We start from the raw sequence: 25,826 nt of genomic DNA on the forward strand, positions 1-25,826 counted from the left end.
TCCACCAAGCGACACGGCTGGGGCTGGAGCGAGGGAACCGAAGTGGGCTGCTCCTGGGCCCCTGCTAATTCCCCGGGCCACTCTGGAACTGCGGGACCCCGAAAATGCCCCCCCCCACTTTTGCCTCCCAGACTTGGGGAGGGGAGAGGAAGGAGCCCGACTACCCCCAAGACCCTCTGCCCCGGCCCGGCACCCTTAATGGAACTTTACCGCATTGTATGCGAACCTGTGTTATATCGGGTTGCGTTCTATTGGGGTAGAGGTGTGTGTGTGTATATATATATATATATATATATACATACACACACACACACACACACACACTCTAAATATTTCCCGTCAGACTGTTTAAATATGTATAGCACTATAGTAAATGAAACAATGAATTCATGCTACTATGGTTCTTTTGGGTAATGTTGATTGCTAACTTGGCTCCTGAACCACTGAGGTCTGAATATCACTGGTCTAACTTATATTTACCTAGAGGATCAAGCTACACCCTAGGTCTGTTGACAGAAGCAAGCCCTGGATAAACAGCTCACGTGTTGTCAGCCTAGCAATCAGTGAGGCAGGAGCCATCTTCTGCCAGTAACTCTTGGTTTGTTTTTTTGGCATTTGATATGACTCATATCAGACTTTTATCTTCACTATTTAAATAAATTACAGCATTGCATAAAGTTGTAATTCTGAGTCTTACCATGCCTGACGCATTCATGTGCTGTATCAACTTTGAATCTGGCACAATAACCTGCTGCTGAGGTGCTACAAACAAAAGAAACAAAACGTCAATTCTATATGATCTGGACAAAATAAATTACAGGAAGCAGGTAAAGGACTAGTGATTCAAAGCATGTGGTTGTACCAGCTGTTCTTTACTCTGAAATGTCTGCAGTCCACAGATATGTGTTTTTCTACTGCAGTGATGACCTTCATTAGAATCCCTGGAAGGTGATATGGCAATCCTAACTGGATCCATAGTGATTTGACCTCAGCAGTTTCCTTTAGCTTCCCTGCTCTTTCTGACACTGCTTCTTAAATCAAACCTTGTTTAGATATTTAAATAAAAGGGTATGACCCTGCAAATTTCAAGGAACATGAGGATAGGCCCACTATCCCAACATCCTCTAAACAGAATAAGTTGGCATTAATCTGTGATGACCTAGAATCTGAAAATGAGTTTCGAACCACAGAAAAAACAGGCAACAGCAAGGACTAAAGTGATGGTGACACATGATATTAAAGTGACAAGGCAACAAGTACATCATGAAGTGTAAGTTCTCATCCAACCTTGTTTTGTCCCCAGGACTACTCTGTAAGTCAACCATATTTAGAATCACAGCATTTGTTAAGACTATACAAAGCAGAGTCTTCTGTTAATGAACTAAAGATACAGGGATGCAGATATAAAAAGATGCATGGATTTCGAATCTTAAGTTGTAAGTTCTTTGGGGGCAGGGACCATTTTTTTCTTCTCCATTTGTACAGCATTTATAACAATAGGGTCCTGGTCCATGACTGGGGCTCCTAAAAATTGTCAAAATACAAATAATAATTCTAGTGTGTGTCATGACTATAAGATAACACATTGTCAATTCCCTCATCAACTCATGCAGACATGGTATTAGGTTGGGTTTTTGTTTATGCAACAGGGACTCTATAAAATCAGAAAATGTTTGCTCCCTCTATTTAATGCTTAATCAAGAGTGTTTAGAAATGCTTCCTTGGAATTCTTAAGGTAAAGTCTACAATGTGATAACTGCATTTAAAAAAGATTATTTGTATGGGTAAGTTTGACAATGCATCTTGAACCCATTCACTTACATACTGCGTGACCAGCTGGGGCCACAAGCAAGCCATCACATATTTTTTTTTTGGCTCAGAACTAATTCCAATATGAAAAACATGTCTGTTTAACAGATTATGTGTAGTAAAATAGTATTTGCATCCTCATCCCAGTCATTTTAAAAGAGACTAGAGGTTTAGTATAATTTTTAAAATCCTGTTTCATCCTACTTAATGAAACTCTCTCTTAATTGAACACGTACACTGATTTGTTATTGTAGGGCTACTAATGACTAGCAGACTGACATTTTCATTATAGAGAAAAAAAGACATTTGTTTTGGAAAAATAAGTTATGTGGGACTAGACAAATAATATATAAAAGAGAAGTTAATAGACCCAAAGTTTGATCTACCAACCAGGGCACCTTAAATTTGAAAGACTCAAATTCTCCTGAATTTACTTTTTTAACCGAAAACTGCTGAAACCATAGAGAGTTTCATGTAGTCACGTTAGAGAATCAGTCTAACCTTGCTGGGATGCAGGAATAAGGACTTGTTGTGTCTGGGATTGCTGCTGCACAGTCTGCTGTGGTTGTGAATGATGATGATGGTGGTGGTGGTGATGCTGCTGCTGCTGCTGTTGCTGCTGCTGAACCTGCAACAAAAGTTGCTGTTCTTCTGAATGAAACCCATCTACAGCCTTGGACTGCATCAGCTTGTTCTCCCACAGCTGCGTTTGAGAGAAAGAAAAGGTGGTATCTCCAGGTGTCATTTTAATGTTGTAGGATTGGAATTATTACAAATAATGCAATTCAACTTGGTCCTTATTTATCCTGTACATTCTACTTTGTCACAAAATCTTTGGGCATATGTAGGTTGGGTATATGCCCCTCTCCTAAGGCACCACACAGCAACAGAAGAAAAAAATACTCTAAGGGAATTCTAAATTTAACTTTCATGGACATTCCTTTCTTCTCCCACAGGTAAAAGATCATCCTTATAACTCCACATATCGGAAGCAGGGAGGCAGAGATAAAATGGTAGCTCCTATCTTTCAGTTCCCACCCCCTCTACCTCCATTTTAGTTTCCTCTCACCAGAAGCATGTAGTCTTCACCACAGCTCTCTCAACATTTTTCTTTCTAGAATTTCTACAGATAAAAAGAGTCTCAAGGAAGATTCATTATCTTCACCAGAAGCTCCCATTAGTGCAGAGGATTGTGGTTTTATATAGCAATTTAATTATTTATATCCCCATAGTATCTAAAAGCTTTGTCTCTCAGGCCTCTTGTTCTACCATCCCCTGCTTTTCACTGTTTCCTCCATTTTTACTGTCCTTTTCTCTGTTTTGATGTCTCAGGACTTGTCTTGTTCAGGAAAGTATTTGAGAAGGCATCAAGAAAAGCATCAGACAAAATATCCTTTATTCTGGTAGCAAACCCATGTCACAATTTTGGTTCACGGGACACAGTTTGCATTCTGGTGAAGTGATGGTCCCTCAGAATTCTCCTTCTCAGATGTGTACAATGCAATTTATCACATGCCATATCAGAAAATGGGATATTTTTGCAAAGCAAAAGTCATTAGATTTGGAAAAGTGGAGCACTCTATTTTCTTGTGGGTATTACTTCCACAAGAAAAGCATCCCCTATTCAGGATGAATTAAAAAAAGATAGTTACAAATATTTGGATTTTTGTATTTAAATTCATTACAGATTTATTTTTAAATAAACCTATTTAATATTAAATTTGAAGTTAGGACCACTTATTAGGCTTAAACTTATTATAATTTATTAAAATAATTTAAATTAAATTAAAAAATTCAAGCATTACGTTTCTTGCCAAGTTTTTTAGAAAAGTCAAATCCCAGAACTTGTGGAAGTCACTGGCTAAGCAACTGGAACCAGAGTATGTTATGTGTTAAACCAACTTTTCACAATGATATTCTCTCTGCACCTGCAGAAAAGGCTATCTTCTTCATTTCCGTTTATTTGACTAGTTCTGTTCAATGACTAGTTCATTCAAAGTTAACAAAATGGGAATTAAAAAAGCAGGAAAGCCTGTGTTCCTCTGCCAATCTATGAATAAAAATTCAATATAAGTGGATGAGATCAACGAGCTCTAAACTCTTGAAAGACATGGTAACCAGAAGCAATTAATTAAAATCACTAACTACAGATAATATTTCCTTTGTTTAATAAAGCAGTTATTTTTAAATGCAAAGTGTTTTAATAAACTTTTTTTCTTATGTATTCAACACATTTAAGGTAGTTTTATTTAACCAATAAACAACATGTTAAAATGCTGGGTTTATGCATTTTTAATTTAATTTGAATTTTCATCCAAATATAGCTTGACATAAATCACAAATAAAAATTAATCGTCTAGTATTTTACAAATGCATCATTCACACATTTTCTAACATAATAAAATATGAAAAAACTAAGAATCTGAATAAATGTAAGATTAGCTATATATAACTGTGTAAATACATGTGCATAGATACAGTGTATTCTCCTGGTTAGCAAAAAGAAGCACCAAATTTAGCTTAAAGAATTTAGTTACAAATCAACATGCTTTAATGGTTACCAACCATTAAGAATCAACTTTTCTTTAGGAAAAGAACCAAAAAGATTAAATGCAAAGCAAGATTAAAATTTATTATTTAACTCATTCCCATTTGCGGATTTAAATCATGATTAAAATCTGCAATTTCAATAATTCAGATTTAAATCAATTCACCTGATCCCTAACTGAACCATCACGGAAAACTTTACCTCTTGGCTAGAGGACAACAAACACATGACCTTACCTTTTTAAACAACTTAGATACTTAAAATACCCACAAAGCCCACACTGAAACATGATCCCTATTGTAAACTTGATATATAAGTTGACGTGCAACGAATACAGCAAAGTGCATAATGTAGGAAGGTGGAGAAAAGAGCAAATTTGCTGTACATATAAGATGTACGGAGGAAGATTATACCATGCATAGCAGCATCTCAACTCCTATATCAAGGGGATGAGTGCTTTGCTTAGACAATGAAAATTCACTAATTTTTTACTATATGGAGCAGTAAGCACTACGTCATAGGCTGGTTAGTATGTTATGGAGCTGTAAATACTCTGAGTCCAACTACAACTTACTGTTTTGAGTTCCAGAAGGACTTGTTCATCTACTCCTTCATCCAAAAAAACTTCTCGGACATCATTGATGACATCTTCGATTACGGACCTGTACAGTTTAGGCTTTAAAAAGTTATTAGTAAGGGTTGCTTGTACCGTAAGAGACTTAATAGTCTAGTATTAACGCAACTAAACAGATTTTTTTAAAAAACTCCTCTGAAGGAATGCTTTCAAAAGGCCAGATACCATAACAACCCTTGAAGCCAGTCTTACTAGAAAAGCCATAAGATGGACAGAGCAAAGAGATGAACTACTGTCTCTTATCCTCAAAGGTGTTACTGCCAATTCAAGGCTGAACCACACTGCCAAGTCAATGGGACGAAGTCTACACTACCACTAAGTGCATTGGCCTCTTTTCATTTACAGAATGAGTACATCAGGCTCCAAACCGGCACCTTTATGAGTGCTAACGTCTCCTAATTTTTTAAAGATATATTTATGGTTTAGACACTTATTTGCAATATTTGCTCAGCACAGTACTGTAAACAGGTTATATTAGCTACTTGAGAGGATCCCCATCAAGATATCCAACACTACTACATAGTTTTGATTAATAACGGTCAGCTAGGATTTCTTTTAAGTGATCAATGTTCAAACACACGCACAAAAGCCTCCTTGTGCAAGCTGAAGGCTAGAAGACGATATAGTATGTACAAAAGAACTTCTACTGCATTTACTGTTCTTTAAAAACCAAAGGGGAAAAGTGTTTTGAAAAACAGACTCCAATACTTTTAATTCATAACAAAGATCAAATACAAAGAAAAATTTAAAAAGATATACTATGTTTGGTCACTTAATATATGCAGGGAAAAAACTAGGAAAAGCTGTACTGAAGTTTTACAGCATGTTTCTTTACAACAAATGCATAATTCACCTATGGAGATCTAGTTTCAGATTATATTCAGTCTCAAGTGACATAAGTGATCTAGTAAATCCCTCCCTGTCCATATCACAAAACTTCCACATAAACAGTTTTTGCTTTGCTGATGTCTAGTAACGGAGACAGGAATGGTGCAAGTCAAAATTAAGTGGATATGGGAGAAGTTGCAGAGAAAGATTCTTCACCTAATTTCTTAAGATGCTGCACCAGTGTCATTCTATCAACACCTAATTCTATCTTCAATTTCAAAGATATTTTTGCCATCTATTTATCATTTTTCAATATTAAAATATATTGCTATAAACCAAGCAGCGGAGAAATGACAATCCACCATTCTGTTACTCCTATCTCTGTTTTGATCTGAAATACTGGGATAAGCTTGTCTTGTATTGCCCTGGGAGACCCAGTTTATAGCAAATGAGTTTAAAGCTCAGTATTCCATCTCTGATACATGCCATATGTACCAAAGCATCTTCTAAAGTCATCTTCTCTACTTTTTTTTTTTTTTTTAAAGGTTGAAGAGCCTTGTGTACTTATACTTTGCTGAAGGCTAACATATTAGTTAAATGTATTTATGCACATGAATGTTTGAAACAGACCTTGAAAATTTAGGTAACTGTACAGCATTAGTACTTTAGTTCTAAGCAGTGTGCAATTTAAAACAAGTAAAAATGTCAAGCACTGTTAATGGGATCTTGTGTTTACTTTGAGACTTAGTTCATAACAGATGGAAAGCAAAACATCCCATTTAATAATAAAAAATTAGAGATACATTTTCTGCAATAAGCTAACTGGACTCACCTTATGACAATCTCAGCTGTGCAGATGTGCTACTTGATCAATTCTGCACATCATTACTAAGTATATTAGAGGTGTCACTTTTTGGAAGATGACATTGGCACACTCCAGCAAACAGTTATGCACATATATAACTTTAAGCACATGAATAATCTCACTTAAGTCAATGGGACTAACGACACACTTGAAGTTAAAACATACGTAACTAGTTGCAGAACTGGGGCATAAATATCTTGTTCAGAGTGGACAAAATGAATAGCTGATCCTATCAACAGAGTACTTTAAATGATTAGCTTTGGTGATGACAAGAAGAAAGCCCTAAACAGCATTTTCTCCTTCTCCCGCAGCTTAGTCTCCTAACAAGTCTGAAGAAGTTTTATAAATATAACCTTTGTAATGTTATGTGTTAAAACATCAATGCTCAGATATAGCCAGCAACTTCACAGCCCAATCCCTACTTGGGAATGTTTTAATATGTATTTTCTTCCTTTACCATAAATAATAGTTTTTGAAGAGTTATCTTAGGTTTTCCCCTGTATATTTTGTCATGCCCTTGACACATGAATTTTTCAACATTGCACTAACAATTCAAAAAACTGCTCTGGACTCATCGGGGTGTCCCCACTACATATACCCATAAGTACTGGAACTAGGTGTGCTGGTGGTGCCGCCGCACCCCCGCCCTGAAGTAGTAAAAACAACTCAAATATATGGGTTCTGCCTTCAGCACCCCCACAATAAAAATTGTGCCAGTACCACTGCATATACCCTGTTAACTGTCCAGCTCAGAAGAATGTAATTCCCTCTAGAGCAGCAGTAACTGTTTTAAGAGCTGTCCATACTGGGGCATTCAGGAACACCACAAAGCGTTCCCTTCAATACTTTAAACCTAAAGACCAGGATATCCACAACAGCCTCAACTTCTGACCTGTACAGAGAAGCATAGAATATGAACTTAATTTCAAATCAGCATTGTGTATGAAAATTAACAAGTTACTCTTAGCAATTAAAATGTTTATAGAGTTCTTAATTTTCATTTGTGTACGTACACATGATTTTAATTCCCAGATTTTAATTACATCTGAAAATTCCTTCCAAAAACTGCTTGCTCACTCAGAAGTCAATCCTGGATATAGTAGTACTGAACAGACCTGGACAGAATTTTACTCATCCAGAACCCTTTCTAACTTTTTTGAATTTTCATGCTCAGTTAGAAAGATAATGGAAACATAACACTTGAACAGAAATCTGTTTCCTTTCAGTTGCTCTTTCCAGTTCAGGTCCCAAATGTGATTGCAGGTTGTAAAGAACTTCTCTCATGCACATCCTTTTCTTTGACTATACATGTTAGGCATAATGCCAACAATAAAGATGCACACATTCTCAAGAGAGGACCTAAATTATGTAAATTGACTCGTATGTATAAAAAGGAAGAGATGGATTATAAAGCTCACAAAAATGTATCTTTACCTCCAAATCAATGATCTGACTACTCTACCATAGTAATTTGCTGGAACAGCCAGCTGCCACAGTATTATTCATTATTTTTACAGGGGTAACTAATGATTTAGATATATATATGCAAGTCCCACTACTTGACAAAGTTTGAGAAATCCAGACAAAGAAACATGGCTTGCAACAGAAACTTACAAGTTGGCAATTAAAATTAGAATGCTTTCACCCACTTTGTATTGATGAAAGTACCTCCCTTCTAACATACTATTGTATTATAATGAATCTCAGACATTTATAGGTGAATGCAGACCCAAAACACAAGAATGATAAACAAGTGTTTAACAAGCTCAGTCTTAACTGCCACATACAGATTAAGAAAAACTAAACACCACTCAGATTTTCTCATTTACTTATTTGGGTATGAGAACTGATGATATAACCACAACTTTATATGAAGATTTACAAACTAGTGCTCCCTCTGCTGGGAATGGAACTAATTGATTGTAAGAGAAATTTTAACCCCCTTCTACCCCCACACTTTGGGACAGAAATTGATTTGAAAAGAAAGCTATGGATGCACATGCTACATTTTAGAATCCAAAGAACAAATACCACCAAATTGTTTTAAATGCTACAAGTCATTTGACCTTAAATTTCTTAAATTACTTTTTTACTTTAAAAGGGATGCTCTTTATTACACCTAAAATTTCTTTAGCACTTATTTTTGCAACAACTAAGATTCCTGTAACTAGAAAATTACAAGTTTGTTTGTATACTTTGTGCATTTGACTGCATGTTGCGTATAGCTGCTTTCACAATTTCTCCTATACGAAAAGAAGTTCGTGAATTCATATCCCCTATCTGTGTGGCTCTTTTACTTAAGAACGGGAGAGAGAAATAACATCTTTTAAAATAAATAGTAAAATGTAATTGTAAAACCACAGGAACTGGCAGGTGGTGCATGGAGAGAAACAGTACTTGAAACTACATTTAAGTTTGTTTGTCTTTAATGACCAAGTTTTAAGTTGTTGGATTCCTTTTATTACAAATTAGCTATAACAATCTACTATCAAATCCTTGCTTGTTTATGTAAGCCAAAATGTTGTATTTTCTCTTTAGCAGAAAGAAAACTGTTAGTGGTGATTTAATCACAGTGAAACATTAAAAACTATTGTACAGTAATAGTTTAGGCCCCCAAACTGACATATTAAAGCTATAAACTGGTCATGTTCTTTGAGAATATTTCTGTTCATATTAGTATGCTAGATAAGGTTAAAATATCTGGCTCCATTACCAGACTCAGACCTGAACTCCACAAAGTTAACTGCATCAGGGTCTAAACTCTCTTTAGTGGTCAAGTCTTAAATAAAAAATAAAATCCAACAGAGAACTTGCCCTTTACCCCTTTTTAGCCTGCACCTCAATCAGATACATTTTAAGGTTTTATTTGATTAATCTTTTATTGCTACAAACTGAACTTTCCAGACACGGTTGTTTTCTAACAACTTTCAAAAGCTGTATTGTTTTAGTAGACAGGTGCAGCTAACTATCTTTGTACAACGGAGAATTCAAGTTTAGTGAGGCTTGCAAAGCAGTTTAGAGATGCTTCAGAATAAATACCATTTTTCCTATACTGCTTCCTATTTATTATATAGTGAGATGAAACACCACACATACAAAAAGGCCTACTTCAGTTATATAGTAACAAAATAAAAAAAACTAAAACTATCAGAGGACAGCCTGTGCTTTTTGAAGGGTCTGCTGACATTTATATTCAGATCCTCATATGCAGACACTGCATGCAGCTTACGGGACACACAATAAACTGCAATGTCCAGAATTAGTGACTAACTTAAGTGACTGAAACCAAAATAAAAAGAAAATACGAAGGCAACAGAAATCACTTTACGCTTATATAAGACTGGTTCTGTTATAATATAAAGGGCTACCTGGCACTTAACATTTGAAGCAATGAATTTTTTTAAATTTGCCTATAATACTGGTGTTGATATTACTTCCACAAAAATTATGAAAAACTTTTAAAAAATTCTAGCCCTTCCTGGAGGGTAATAACATGTGTGTATAGCCATCAGCTTTATCACCTAGAACAGATATTTTAGTGCTACAGAAGTCCAGCCTACAATCTATTGCCAAAAATTAAACATTTTAAATATGTATAGCTTCACAGCTGTAGTCTGTCCACCCTTAAATAAACTTTTGCAAAGTATCATAAAATAGGTATCCCACCTTCTCTCTATACAATACTGGATAAGAACTATTTTAGTTCAACTACCACTTTACCCCAGCAAAAAAGGCACTTAATAGGACAGACATATGTATATACTAGATATTTGCTGCATGACATTCAATAGCTAAGGACTCCAGAATACTTTCAAAATGGGGTTGGGGGACTGGTTGTCTTTCCCTAAGCAACACACACAAAAAAGGAAAGAAAGCTATTTAATTCAGCAGATTATTAAATCTATGAGGGGAACATCCCCCTAAATAACCTAACAGAAATAAGCAACTGCTAGTTTACAAATCCCACAACTCCAGTAATTGGGTTTAAGAGCAGCAGACTAGTGCAGAGGGGACTCTAGCTAACAGCTAAGCAGAAAAAGCAGGGACTGAGTGACAAAGAGACCGTGTCTGTCTCTCTTTCAGTCTCTGCCTCTGGTGCATGCACCTCCCAGCAGCTCTCTCCCTATTTAAAGGCTGATGTGGTGTTTAAATGGAGAGGCGGTGACGTGGGGCTGGAAAGCACCTTCCCATCCTGGCAGAGTCTATATTAGAGAGCGGCAATGGCTCTATATAAACAGGGCAGCCACAGGGAGGAGGAACACAAGGAGCAGGGAGACAGAAAGGCAGGGGAAGCCATGATGGATCTCACAGAGACACAAACAAGGGGGCCAAGCCTGCACCGTAACCGCCCGGACTCGGGGTTTGTCAGCAGCTTTTTGGGGGTAGGCTTGTGGATGGTTTATTCTTTTCAGAGGGGAAGGGAAAGAAGTGATCGGTGGGGCTTGGTGGCTACACAGATTTATGTGACTGCTTATTGCACACCTATGTGAATACAAGTAAAACAAGCCACCTGAGAGTGCAGAAAGCACAAGGGGGAGGAAGGGGTGAGTTGTTTTTTAATTATTTCCTTGCCACTGGGAGAGGCTGGAGGGGGGTTTCTCCTCCGTCAGCCGAGTCTGCAGGGCTGGGACAAGTGCTTTTCAACCATCGCCTCTTTCTTATAACGCTACATAAAATGGCTCCAGCAGTGCCAGGCTGGGTTCCACACATGCCACCAACCCGCCACCTCGCCCCGCACCCCGACGCGGGAGGCAGCGCCTAGCTTCTACAGCAGCATCTCCCCTCGCCTCCCCCGAGGAGGCTCGCCCCCTCCCCAGCCATCCCCCCAGCCTGATGGCGGAGCTACCCGGCTCCCCCCGCCCCAGGCTCGGCCCGCCTCGGGGCTCCTCGCTGGCAGAGACGCTGCCTGCCCGCCGCTCGGCTCTACGCCGCCGCCCCCAGCCCCCGTCCCACTCCGGCGGGTCCCGGCGCCTCTCCCCGCCGGCTCGGGGCTGCGCTCGCCTCCACCGGAGCGTCAGCAGAAGTTGGCGCCTGGCTGGGGGCGCTGCCCCGGCCAGGCCGACCGTTCCCAGCCAGGGATGGCGGGGGGCTTTGAGCCCCGCCTGTGTCGCCGCCCAGGGCCCCCCTTTCCCCCCGGCCCGGTCCTTACCACGGGGTTTGTGTTAGCCGAGCTCGCCATGTCCCGAGCCCCCCGGGACACCCCCACCACGGCGGAGTCGCCCCTAAAACAATAAACCTGCCCGGCGCGTCCCCCCCGAGCCCCGCGCGTCCCGCCCCGGCACACGGGGAGCCCCGCGGCCTGGCCCGGCCTCGTTCGCCGACCCTCGGGCTGCAGCCGCCGCCACCAGCCGCCCGCTCTGCCCGCTTCGCCCCTTTATATAGCAAGAGCCGAGCAGCTGCGCGAGCGGCCAGGGCGAGAGGGGGACGCGGGCGGGGGAGAAGCGAGGCTGCGCGCGAGAGCGTGTGGGACAGAGCTCCGCCCGCCCGAGGTCACGTGTGAGGCTTGCTCCGCCGCCATGACACCTACTGAGGCGGAAGTGGCGGAGGGGTCACGTAATATGCTCCCGCGCTCAGACCTACCGAGGCGGAAGGGAAGGTTCTCCTGCCCTCTTAGTGCCTCTGCCCGGTCAAGATGGAACTACCGGTGAATCCGGGACAGCCCCGGCCCCCCACGACCTCCGGACACGCACAGCGAGTCGGCCTGCCGTTGTCCGGGGCAGAGCTCGAGAGGTATACACAGTCCAACACACTAGAGAACCGGGGCTGTCCTGTTGACTTGACTGTGACTGTGACACTGAATATCGTTAGCATCGTCTCTCACATGACAGTATCTATTAGAATCTGCCAGCAGGCAGCAGCTGATCTATGGATCTAGCTTGTCTGAGACATCTGTCTCCACGGTGCATAGGAACAACATATGAGAATTAAGCTCATGCTCAAATAAATTGGTTAGTTTCTAAGGTGCCACAAGTACTCCTGTTCTTTATATGAGAATGAGTGGGGGTAAATTAAAAAAAAACCTGATAAGAGGAAATACATTTTTACACAAGGCATAATTAACCCACAGATGTAACTTCCGGAACATGTTATTGAAGCTATGAGCAAAACGAGATTTAAAAAGAAGTTAACAAGGCTATTTATTGTTACTCTGTAGAGGATAACAATAAAGGGATATAAACATATGTCTTGTCTCATGTCTTATATTTAGTTTGTGAGCTCCTTGGGCCAGGGACTTTTTGCTCTTTTTTGCTCTTTGTTTGTACAGTGGGGTCCTGGGCCAGGACTAGTTCTCTTCAGTGCTACAGTTGTACAAATAAAAAATAATATTATCCTGGAATGGGGATAATGATCATGTCTTGAAATGTTTGGAGCATGTAGTTGCTAACAGGACTAGTGAAAGAAATCTTAGACGTGGTCTGTATCCCAAGAACTTGACAGTTTTATTACATATTGATTACAAAAAGAAAAGGAGTACTTGTGGCACCTTAGCGACTAACCAATTTATTTGAGCATGAGCTTTCGTGAGCTACAGCTCACTTCATCGGATGCATACCGTGGAAACTGCAGAAGACATTATATACACACAGAGACCATGAAACAATACCTCCTCCCACCCCACTGTCCTGCTGATCACTTTAGATAAGCTATTACCAGCAGGACAGTGGGGTGGGAGGAGGTATTGTTTCATGGTCTCTGTGTGTATATAATGTCTTCTGCAGTTTCCACGGTATGCATCCGATGAAGTGAGCTGTAGCTCACGAAAGCTCATGCTCAAATAAATTGGTTAGTCTCTAAGGTGCCACAAGTACTCCTTTTCTTTTTGCGAATACAGACTAACACGGCTGTTACTCTGAAACCTGTCATATTGATTACAGTAACTGAGCACCTGAGAGAAGACTGGTGTCTCTCTTCCCACCATCCACCACCACATATAGCCCCTCTCTTCCTGCCACAATTTCCGTCTCACCCTCCCCTTCCCGGCCCATTAAAACTTTAGAAGTCAGGTATGCACAAATATTGTTGGTAGAACCTGTCACCATCTGTTTTTCTTTGGGGGACGGGATGGGGCTATATCTCAGTAAGCTCTTGCTCAAATTATCCCAAATGTAGACCACTAACTCCAGCCTCCTTCCCACCCCACCCCCTCGCAGAGTCACAGCACATTTCAAGACAATCCAGGCATGCATGCAAATTAAAATGAAGAATTAATTAAAAGAGTATGTAGAAGAAACATAACAAAAGTTTTCTCAATCTTAACTGTAGCAGAGCTGGTGCTCTGCTATATCTGTGTATGAAATTAATAATTAATTATCCACTGCTTTATTGCATACGGATCCCCAGCACAGGATGATCCTGAAAACATAGGAAGCTCAGAGATGTGAAGTGGCCCATTCATCTGAATGTGATGGTCTCTGCTGAATCAGAACATTCCATGGAGATGAATACACCTTGAAACAATAGCTCTGAGATGTGTGAACTTCTCCCTTCATATCAATGGGTGTCCCATCCCCATTCCTGAAAGCTTGAGAGCATGGGATATACATCAAGCATGACCACTCCCAACTCTTCATCCCCATCTCAGCAGTGTGTTCTTGACACATGGCTCTCCGTATGCCTGTTCTGAGCTCCCCACCCAGGACAGGGCTTCCCCAGATCCCCACAGCCCCCCTCATTCTCCTCCAGTTCTGATCCAGCCCCCTCAGGTCTCCCTAACACCCGTCCAGCCTCTTTGAGTCCCCCAGCTCCAATCTAGTACCTCTCCTGCCCCCCTTTCCTGATCCACTCTTTTAGCCCTGTTTTAAGCCCCCACAAGCCGTCCCCTAGACCTCCTCTCAGTTCCCTCCAGCTCTGTTCCAACTCCCCCCACTCCCCCATCCTCCCATCTCTGATCTAAATCCCCCAAGGGTGCTCCAACCCACTTCTCCCACCCTCAACATCTCTGATCCCTCCCCCCGGCTCTACCCACTTCTGCTCCATCCTCTCCACCCCAAACTCCCTCTCCCTCAATCCCTCCCAGTTCCCCCTGCTCCTCCACTCCATACAAAGCAGCCAAAGCTTTTGCCTTAAACTCTGTCTCTAGGGGGGCTGTGTTTCCTGTCTCTACTCTACCATGTTCCCATGCATTCCCCAGCACTATGATCTCCCCGTGCCTTCTCCACACACCCTTGCTGGCTACTCACAACTGGGGCCCAGGGTTGCCCCAGCTACAGGGGCCCCTCAGCCCAGCCCCCTCTGCCCTGGGGGGCCAGCACACTTCTCCTGGCAGCCCCGTCTGCTGTGGTGCAACACAGCTCATCTTCTGCTGGACTGGCAGTGGCATGAAGGGGGATACGTGTGTGTGGCTAGATCCGAGAGCCCTCCATGGCTAGCAGCCCTTTGTACCACCAGCACAAACAGCCCATCCCCTGTCCTGATTGCCAGACCCCTGGGTTCTATCTACTGGGGATAATCTGTGTATACACTCCTGTTAGATTTCAAGGCAGTGGGTATACAGGCACCGGGATGCTTGGGTCCTACACACTGCACCAACCAGGGGTGCAGTTCCCTTACATCTCCAGACAGGGGATGGCACCCCCATTCCTGTTGTCTCTCTGTCCTCATGGGTTCTAAATTGAAATCATATTCTAACTGGGCCCCGATAACCTCATGATGCCTGGCGTGATTGCACCACTTTAGTTATGTTAGTGGGCTACATCTTGGGGACCCCTTGGTTAAGTGATCCCAAATCTGGATCAGTAACCCTCACCTCCATGAGGCACACAAAATTTCAAGGCAATTTGAATAACCATGCATATTTTAGAGCTTGTCTTTAACTTAATTAATTATAACTACAGCAGTGGCAAGTTCCCTGCTATAATAGACAAGACACAAAACGGGAGGGAGGGGAAACAAGCACAGAGAGGTGATTTGACTTGCCCAAGGTTACACAAGAGGTCAGTAGAGCTAGGAACAGAACTGGCCCACCTGAAATCCAGGCCAGTACCTATCCACAAGGAGATTATAGTGCCTCTCAATATATACAACTATATGTGTCTAATGCACAGTGGTTTCTGGCTGCTAATCTACACTGGGATCTTTGTCTTGATTAAGTCACAAAATAGCTCCAAGCCTGCGTTTTTCCATCTGTAGAAAGAGTATAATACAGAGGAGAAGAAACTGTAATTCTTAATCAGCATTTATAACTTGGGATAAGTAGATTAAAAGTGATATTAAAGTATGTTTTATTATGAACTGTCAATCTTGTTTCTTTGTTAAAGTAAGATTAACATGGCAAAATTAAACACAAAAAAGTTCGGAAATGAAAAAGGTAAGATTCTATCAGTAAATTGCCCATACTTTATATTAATATTTACTCTGTATTAACAACTCTATCATATTAATATTATAGAGATAGTCTGTATTAACAACTTTGTCATATTCATATGATAGAGTTAGGCCCAAGCTGCAAAGTGCAGATGTATGTAGAAGAAACATCCTTTAAACAAACGTTTTCTTAATCTTAACTGTAGCAGAGCACGCTATAATTGTGTGTGAAATTAATCATTATCTGATGAGAACCAAATTTTCCAAAATTCAGGTGGTCTGATCCAGGGTCTTAGTTTGACCCATTATGGAGACAGGAGCTAGCCGGTATGTTCAGCTGGAGGTGACTAGAATTTGTTTGGGCCCATCACTACTAATTAGTCAATGGAATGTGGAGGCAAATTAGTGTGGCTCAGATTGAAGTCCTAATCTTTTTGTGTTTTTAGTTGTATGTACTTATAAACTGTGATTTTTTTCAACACCACTCCCCCAAGAGGCCTGGAGTCAAAGGCAATGTACTTAGGTTTACACAGTGTCAGCGTAGACACCGTATTACTTTCATCGACTGTTACTGGCCTCCAGAAGCTGTCCCACAATGCCCCACAGTGACCACTCTGATCATCATTGTGAACTCCACTGACCAGAGGCCTCTCCCCTTTAAAGCCTTGTGAATTTTTGAAATTCCTTTTCTTTGATGCTCAACTTGGCAAGCATACCTAGCAATTCTCCATTGTTGTATGCAACTGCCCAGCTGACCATGCCACCTACACTTGCAGACGTGCTCCTGCCTGGAGTGCACAGGAGGTGTTGGTTGGGTCTCTTGGGTCTGTGGCGAGAAGAGGCTGTACATACACAGTTCCGATCCAGCCATAGGTGGATGAGGAGCATGGGGAACAGGCTACTGGTGATACAGCTGCACAGCAAGCCAGGATGTGTTTTTGGCTTCACTGTAAATTACAGGGATGGAACGCCCAAAGTAGCAGGACACATCTGTTGATTTACTCTTTTTTACTTGTGCTAGAAGAAGTAGTGAAACAACGAAGAGAGGTTGAATTGCTATCTGCTTTTCATTCCCCTCTAGAGTTAGGTGGTGGGGAGGGGGCAGAGAAGGGGGGCAATGCGGACCAGTTTGTTTATGTGCACCGGGATGTCCTGTGAATCCTCCAAAAAGATCTCAGTTAAGCTTTCATGGAGGTACTCTGCAATCCTCTGCCAAAGGTTACTGGGGAGGGCTGCCTTATTTCTTCCTCTATGGTAAGACACTTTCCTGTGCCATTTAGCGATTACTTCAGCAGGGACCACTGCAGTACACAGACTAGCAGCATACGGGCCCAGGCAGCATCGGGATGCCAGCAGCAGCTGTGCTCTCTCTGGCTTTGTTACCTTCAGGAGTAAGATATCAGCTAAAATCAGCACTGCCTGTGGAAAACGGTGTCAGTATTCAGCTCTACTGCTCTATACGCATATACTCATGCCTCTGAGGCCTTGTCTACACTACCCGCTGGATCGGCAAGTAGTGATCGAGCTATTGGGGATCGATTTATCATGTCTAGAGTAGACGTGATAAATCGATCCCTGATTGCTCTCCTGTCGACTCCGAAACTACATCACAGCGAGAGGCAGAAGTGGAGTCGACGGGGGAGCGGCCATTGATTCTGCGCCGCGAGGATGCAAAGTAAGTGATTCTAAGTCGATCTAAGATATGTCGACTTCAGCTACACTATTCTCGTAGCTGAAGTTGCGTATCTTAGATCGATCCCCCCCCACTGTAGACCAGGTCTGAATTATTCCTCCACCCTCATTTTCCCACCCCCACACCTGAGGACTATACTCAGCATGGTTGGTGCTGTGACTGGCACTGCCAAGGTAGAGTTACCAACTTTCTAACAGCAGAAAACCAAACACCCTTGCCCTGCCCCACCCCTTCTCTGAGGGCCCCCTGCTCACTCCATTCCCCCCTCCCTCCATTGCTCACTCTCCTCCACCCCCACTTGCGCATTTTCACCAGGCTGAGGCAGGGGGTTGGAGTGCGGGAGGGGATGAGGGCTGTGGCTGGGGGTGCAAGCTCTGGGGTGGGGCCAGGGATGAGGGGTTTGGGTGCAGGAGGGGACTCTCGGCTGGGGGTGCAGGCTCCAGGGTTGGGCTGAGGGGTTCGGAGTGCAGGAGTGGGTGTGGCCTCCAGGAGGGAGTTGGGTGCAGGAGGGGGCTCAAGGATGGGCAGGAGGTTGGGGTACTTACCTCAGGCAGCTCCCAGAAGTAGCAGCATGTCCCTCTGGGTGTCTCCTAGGCAAAGGTGTGGCCAGGCAGCTCTGTGTGCTGTCCCCATCCATAGGCGCCGCCCCCGCAACTTCCATTGGCCATAATTCCTCGGACATGCTGCTGCTTCTGGGAGCCGAATGGAGCCACGGTAGGCAGGGAGCCTACCTTAGCTCTGCTGCTGTGCTGCTGACCGGACTTTTAGCGGCCCAGTCAGTGGTGCTGACCAGAACTGCCACAGTCCCTTTTCGACCAGGCATTCCGGTTGAAAACCGGGATGCCTGGCAACTCTAGCACCATACTATATCAATTCCAAGGGGAAGTGAGAATGTAGCACTTATAACTTTCTGGGATCAAGGGGAGTGAGTTCAGTATCCTACGTTTCAATTTCTGTAGTGAAAACATCGACAATGGCACTTTTCTGTGTTGTATCTGCAGCTGATGCCATTGTGGCCTTGAGGGTCTCCCCCTCCACACCCATGGAACATCTGAGGCAGATAAGGAGGAGAAAGAAGAGGACTTGGGATGACATGTTCTAGGAGATGCTGCAAGCCAGTGTTGCATCAGAGAATGACACCAGGGCCTGGAGGATGACCCTTGCAGACAGCATGCAGAAGGCAAGAGTGGAGAGAAGGAAGGCCAGGAATCCAAGCTGGAAAAGAAGAGGGAGATGCACCAGGACATAATGGGGCTTCTCAGGCAGCAAACAGAGATGCTGCAGACTCTGGTAGACCTGCGCTCAAGCGTCCTGTGCTGGCCTCCCTCTGCAGCCCATAGACAACTCAATGTCCGGACCTCCCTACACCTCCCCTCAGCGTCCATATGCCATTAAGAGCTGCTGCACTACCCTACCACTCCACCCCGAGGAACATTAAAGACAATCACAAGTGCACATTCACTGACCTGTGAAAGACATGGTTGGTGTATGTGTATCTGAAATGGAAATGACTGTTCTTTCCCCTTCATAATTTCTGGTCCCTTAATTTTTTATGATTTATAAAGTGCTAAATAGTTGTTTTATTTTCCTGGCTCATGTTACAGAATACAATTCTATTTTTTGGAACATAAGTCATCTTTATTAATTCACAACATATGCTGACTGGTGCTGAGCAGGGCTGACATCAACCAATTTCCTGTTACTTTATTTTATCACAGAACACATAACATCAATCTCAGACAGTATTAACAGGTGCATTGTCAGTGTTATATTCCTACACGTAGCACTCACTGCAAGATTCATACTGGGCTGCAAAAGAGCAAGGCTTGTTAGAGCACACTACAGCACCACACACTACTCTGGCTCACTATTAAAATGTTCTTTCAAAGCCTCCCTGAGCTGTATAGCTCCACATTGAGCTCTTTGAATAAACCTTGTGTCTGGCTGACAGCTGCTCCACCTCTGCCCTGCATCCCAGCAAAACTTTCCCCCCTTTGCATCACAGATATTATGCAGAACACAGCAGGCAGATATAACCATTGGGATATTTTTCTCAGTGAAGTCTAATCTTGTGAGTAAATAATGCCAAAGGCACATTCAACTGTCATGCTGCACCTGCTGAGCTGGTAGTTGAATTTTTCCTTGGTGCTGTCGAGGTTGCCGGTGTACAGCTTCATGAGCCATGGGAGCTAGGGGTATGCTGGGGGGAAAGAAAGTCCCTGCTGGTCAGGAAAGAAAGTCCCTGCTTGCAGATTTCTGAACATTCCTGGGTTCTTAAAGATGTGCACGTCATACACCTCCCCTGACCAGTCCACACTGATGTCAGTAATGTATCCGTGGTGGTCCACCAGCACTTGTATTACCATGGAAAAGTAGCCCTTTCTGTTGATATACTCTGTGGCAAAATGGTCTGGTGGTAAAATAGGGATATGTGTACCATCTAGCACCCCATGTAGTTTGGGAACCCCATTGCTGAAAAACCATCCACTATGCCCTGCACATTGCCCAGAGTCACAATCCTGCATGGCAGCAGTCAATTAATGGCCTAGCACACTTCCATGACAGCCTCCCCTGCAGTGGATTTCCCGACTCCAAATTGATTCTCAACTGTCCGGTAACAATCTGGCATTGCAAGTTTCTACAGTGCAATCGCCACTCACTTTTCAGCTGTCAGTGTGGCTCTCATTTTGGTGACCCTATGCTGGAGGGTTGAGGGAGTTTGGCATACAGATCCAGGAATATGGCCTTGTGCATTTGAAAGTTCTGCAGCCACTGCTTGTTATCCCAAACCTGCATCACACTGCAATCCCACCAGTCGGTGCTTGTCTCTTGGGCCCAGAACTGGCACTCCACTGTCTACAGCTGCTCCATGAATGCTGCCAACAACCTTGAATTGTTTCTTTCTGTGGCTCACAGCAATCAACCCTCCAAGAAATTGTCATGTTCCCTATGGCTCCTCTTGCAGCTCTGCAACACTGCAGGATCAGATGCCCTGTGCTTGAAATGCTCATGACAATAGTGCAGAGCTGTGCAGGCTCCATGCTTCTGTCAGCAATGATGGACAGCAAGGAAGGACACACAGGTTTGTGGGGATTTTGAAAAGAGGCATCAAATATTATGGGATGCAGATGAAATTATGGGGTGGAGAACACTGCATTGTGGGAAGTTGAACTCATGCTCCCAGTCACCCCTGCATGACTCATTCCAGCCCCAGAAGGCATTGTGTAAACTTCCCACAGCACCCTGTGCTAGATGGTGGTGAGTTGCACAGTGGGATAGTTACCCATGGTGCACTGCATTTTGCATCGATACAAGCGCTCCTGGTGAGGATGCGCACCGCCGACACAAGAAGTGTAGTGTGCCCGCACACAAGCAGTACAATAACTGGTGGCTGTATGTCGACATTTTTTAGGTTGACATAATTTTGGAGTGTAAACATGGCATAAGTCAGAGTCTCCCTCTTAAATTATCTTCAATTTTAATTTCCCTTTTTAAAAAAAGCTTTATTTTCAGCGCTTTTACTCTCATTTGCCATCCTGCAAAAGTGAAGAATGGACAATAAATCCAGAGGGTTTATATAAACTAAGAGAAACCAATACCAAACCACAGGATCAGATTACAATGTTTAGAGAGCATCATCTTTCCACCATATAGTGAAGTTACCCAATGAAGTCTGTGTGATGTTTTGAGGAACATGATATATTCCCTTAACTCTGGAAACCACTGTTAGATGCATTAAGAATAGCTAACATATTGATTGCTCATTTGGACAGCTGAATAAAGTAGCTGCTGGCTGAAACATCCTGGAGTAATCAGTGAAGGCCATTTATCAGCATGCTGTTCAGCTCAAAATCCTTTCTCAGATCGACTGATGCAGGGTCTTGTGTGTGGTGAGAGTCTTAACTGCTTTTTAAATGCAGTTATTTTATTACCTGGGTTTCTCATTGCTGGGGTTCATGGATCACAGCCAATGACGTTTTGTCTGTTGCCATAACCCCATCATCAGTTGAACAGTGATGATTCAGAACAGTTGGAGGCTGAGTGTTTGACAAATCTTCTGTCACTTAAACAGCACAAAGGCTGGGCAGTATCGAAGGAATGTGCTGTCATGGAGTTGCTGCTGATGGAGTAGGACACACATTCACAGGCAGGCTCTTCACCATCAGAATTTTAGAATTCTCCCCACCACTATCCAGAAATCACATACAATAATTAGAATGATTGTTTATTTGTATTACGGTAACCCCTAGAGGATCCATTGTGTTAGCCACTGTACATGTACACAATGAAAAGATGGTCACTGGCCTAAAAAGCAGGTCCTTCTTGCATTTTAGTTTGCATAATGACAGGTGGTGTCTACATCTGAGTGGTGGATCAATTGATTCTTGTTCAGATAGGGGAAAATCCTAAAGTTATACTCAGAGTTTGACAGACTTTGACAGTCTATACTTCAGCAAAATTCCCAGTGACTCCTATTTTGCCTGAGTAAAAATGGAGTAAGGATTTCAGGGCCCCATTCTGACACCCTTACTCATTCAGTCCCACTGAAATCAACAGGCCTACTCATCTGAGTAAAGATGAACATGCAGGGAACTCCAGTTTAGGCCTTGGCTTGATGAGGGTTTAAAGTGTGATGCTAGCACATTTTAGCCAACATGTATGAACTAACAGTAGTTTGCAGTGTTGTTGTAGTTGTGTTGGTCCCAGAATATGAAAGAAACAAGGTGGGTGAGGTAATATCTTTTATTGGACCAACTTCTATTGGTGTAAGGGACAAGCTTTCGAGCTACACAGAGCTCTTCTTCAGGTCTCAGAAAGGAAGCAGTGTCTGAGCAGCTGAGCTAAATACAAATTGGGACAGATTGTTAAACAGACGGGGCAATGCATGTAACCCTCAACTGCCCACTTCATTTTGAGTGATCACCTCCAACATGTTTAGCATATCTGGCCCATAAATACCTTGCAATGCCAGCTACAAAAGTGCCTGGCGAATGCCTGTCTTTCAGGTGACATTGTAAATAAGAAGCAGGCAGCATTATCTCCCATAAATCATAATGGAAACAAACTTGTTTGTTTTGGTGTTTGGCTGAACAAGAAGTAGGGTGGAGTAGACTTGTAGGCTCTAAAATTTTTACATTGTTTTGTTTCTGAGTGCAGTTATATAACAAAAAAAAGTTGTAAGTTGACTTTCACGATAAAAAGATCGCACTACAGTGCTTGTGATTGAAAAATACAACTTTTTATTTATCTTTTTCCAGTGTAAATATTTTAATCAAAAATAATATCAAGTAAGCACTGTAAACTTTGTATTCTGTGTTGTAATTGAAATCAATATATTTGAAAATTGTAGAAAAACATCCAAAATATTTATAATAAATTTCAATTGGTATTCTGTTATTGTTTAACAGTGCAATTAAAACTCTGATTAATCACAATTAATTTTTTCAATCACTTGACAGTTCTACTATAAACTTAGTTTGATGGAAGCTGCCTTATGTTGATCTAATAATGTTTGCATCTACAGTATCGCTGCCCTAACTCACCTGTTACGTTGACTTAGTTACTCCACCTCTGCGAGAAGTGTAGCGCTTAATTCAATGTTGACGGGCTGACAGAGAGGCAATATAGATGCAGTGTTGTATAAGTCGACTGAAGCTGAAATGGCCTCCAGGAGGTGTCACACAATACTCCACTGTGAGCACTCTGATGATTGTTTTCAACTCCGCTGCACAGCAGCCAGGTACACAAGAAATAGCCCCTCTGCTGTAAAAGCCCTGGGAACTTTTCAATTCCCATTTCCTGTTTGATCAGTGTGGAGAGCTCACCAGCCCAACTGATCATCAGATCAAAAGAAATCTGATAAGGATAAGTGCAGGGTCCTGCACTTAGGATGGAAGAATCCAATGCACCGCTACAGACTAGGGGCCGAATGGCTAGGCAGCAGTTCTGCGGAAAAGGACCTAGGGGTGACAGTGGACGAGAAGCTGGATATGAGCCAGCAGTGTGCCCTTGTTGCCAAGAAGGCCAATGGCATTTTGGGATGTATAAGTAGGGGCATAGCGAGCAGATCGAGGGACGTGATCGTTCCCCTCTATTCGACATTGGTGAGGCCTCATCTGGAGTACTGTGTCCAGTTTTGGGCCCCACACTACAAGAAGGATGTGGATAAATTGGAGAGAGTCCAGCGAAGGGCAACAAAAATGATTAGGGGTCTAGAACACATGACTTATGAGGAGAGGCTGAGGGAGCTGGGATTGTTTAGCCTGCAGAAGAGAAGAATGAGGGGGGATTTGATAGCTGCTTTCAACTACCTGAAAGGGGGTTCCAAAGAGGATGGCTCTAGACTGTTCTCAATGGTAGCAGATGACAGGACGAGGAGTAATGGTCTCAAGTTGCAGTGGGGGAGGTTTAGATTGGATATTAGGAAAAACTTTTTCACTAAGAGGGTGGTGAAACACTGGAATGCGTTACCTAGGGAGGTGGTAGAATCTCCTTCCTTAGAGGTTTTTAAGGTCAGGCTTGACAAAGCCCTGGCTGGGATGATTTAACTGGGAATTGGTCCTGCTTCGAGCAGGGGGTTGGACTAGATGACCTTCTGGGGTCCCTTCCAACCCTGATATTCTATGATTCTATGATTCTATGATCATGGCGACTCAGTGCCACAAACATACTCCAGCCTTGAGTACACAGGAGGTGGTGAATCTTATCTGTCTCTGGGGAGAAGAGTATGCAAGCACAGCTCCGATCCAGCTGTAGAAACATAGACATCTATAAAAAGATTGCGCGGGGCATAGAGGAGAAGGGCTACACCCAGGCCACACAGCAGTGCCATGTGAAAATCAAAGAATTTTGGCAGACATACCAGAAGACAAGGGAGGCAAACAGTTATTCTGGTTCTCCACCATAAACATGCTGCTTCTACAATGAGCTGCAAGTGATTCTTGGCGGCGACCCCACCATTACCCCCACATGCATCGTGGATACCTCACAGGAGTCTGAGTCCTGGGCCACCTCAGGCAACAATGAGGAGGAGATTTTAGACAAGGAAGAGGAGGAGAATGGGAGACAGGCGAGAGGGGGATCCATTCTCCCTGAGAGCCACGACTAGCATTGTGGTCAAGCGTGTTGCTGGGGAAGGCACCTCTGATGAGTATGCTGTTCCAATCAAACTGTAGGAGTTACATGCTCATATATTTTATGTTTAATATGAAGAAAAAGTGAGGTGCAGTGGGTATCTGATTCCCAGTGGCCGCTCCAGCTACACAGAGGATGCCCCTCAGACAAGACTGTTTATGTGCACTGGGATGGCCCAGGAATCCTCCATAGAGGTCTCAAGGAAACTTTTCTGAAGGTACTCTGCAATCTTTTGCAGAAGATTTGTTATTTCTTCCACCATGGTAGGCCACTTTCTCACGTCAGTCTAGTATTAATTCTGGAAGCATCACTGAGGTACACAGCATAGCAGCATGAGGGCCAGGTCTGTACCCGGACACTTGCAGCATCTGCTCCCCTGTCACCTCCGTTACCCTCAAGAGGCTGATATCACATAGGATCACCTAGAGGAAATGGTGGAAGTTTTCATTACAAGTGCTTGTACCACAAACAACAGAGCATGTCATTCTCCCACCCATGGTGATTTCCGGGTCCCTCAACCACGGTTTCCCTAACATGCTTGTGGTTTGAGTGGCAGGGAACGACATTGACCTAAGAATCTGAAAGCCCAGGGCGACTGTTACCAGCAGTGTCAAGGGAAGGGGAAGGGGGGTTCTGTGTTCTCTTGTGGCCGCAAACTCTCCCCCACCCCCCACCCCAGAGTTGCCTCGGCCACAGATCGCATTTTTGGAGGCTTAACACTGGTCCCCAGTCTCTGTGAACCATCCATGTTGCTAAGGGGAGGGGGCATTGTCTACCTGCCCACATGTACTTCTCATGCAGGTTGCCCACAAGTTGCAGCACAAGGCCCATCACCCATGTCCCTGGGCCATACTCACCATGGCTGGAACGGCAAACCGGTTCATTGAACAGCTAGGGATACTGATTATATTCCGTCTTGCACTTCAGTGAAATAAGGGGAGTGATTTTTAAATAGCAATTTTGTACTAGACCCAGGGTATGCACTGACAATGGTTGCCTTGTGCTGCGCATG

General features: G+C 43.1%; 1 protein-coding gene and 1 long non-coding RNA gene across 2 annotated transcripts in view; one reads left to right on the forward strand and one right to left on the reverse strand.

The window, feature by feature from the left end:
• LOC311521486 (stonin-2-like) overlaps nt 1–25,826 on the reverse strand; it is a 168,414-nt gene that overhangs the window by 23,189 nt on the left and 119,399 nt on the right. Inside the window, exons 8-11 of the mRNA XM_084629815.1 lie at nt 11,834–12,056; nt 4,932–5,033; nt 2,311–2,512; nt 698–762 (exon numbers count right to left, since the gene is read on the reverse strand). Coding sequence (XP_084485941.1) covers nt 698–762; nt 2,311–2,512; nt 4,932–5,033; nt 11,834–12,056 — 592 coding nt within the window. The remainder of the gene's footprint in view (nt 1–697; nt 763–2,310; nt 2,513–4,931; nt 5,034–11,833; nt 12,057–25,826) is intronic.
• LOC311522419 lies at nt 16,043–19,263 on the forward strand. The gene is made up of 2 exons (XR_014712119.1): nt 16,043–17,662; nt 18,682–19,263. It is a non-coding gene; the product is annotated as an uncharacterized lncRNA (long non-coding RNA).

Source organism: Lepidochelys olivacea (assembly GCF_965140295.1).
Source record: "Lepidochelys olivacea isolate rLepOli2 genome assembly, chromosome: 6".
Classification (NCBI taxonomy): Eukaryota; Metazoa; Chordata; order Testudines; family Cheloniidae; genus Lepidochelys; species Lepidochelys olivacea.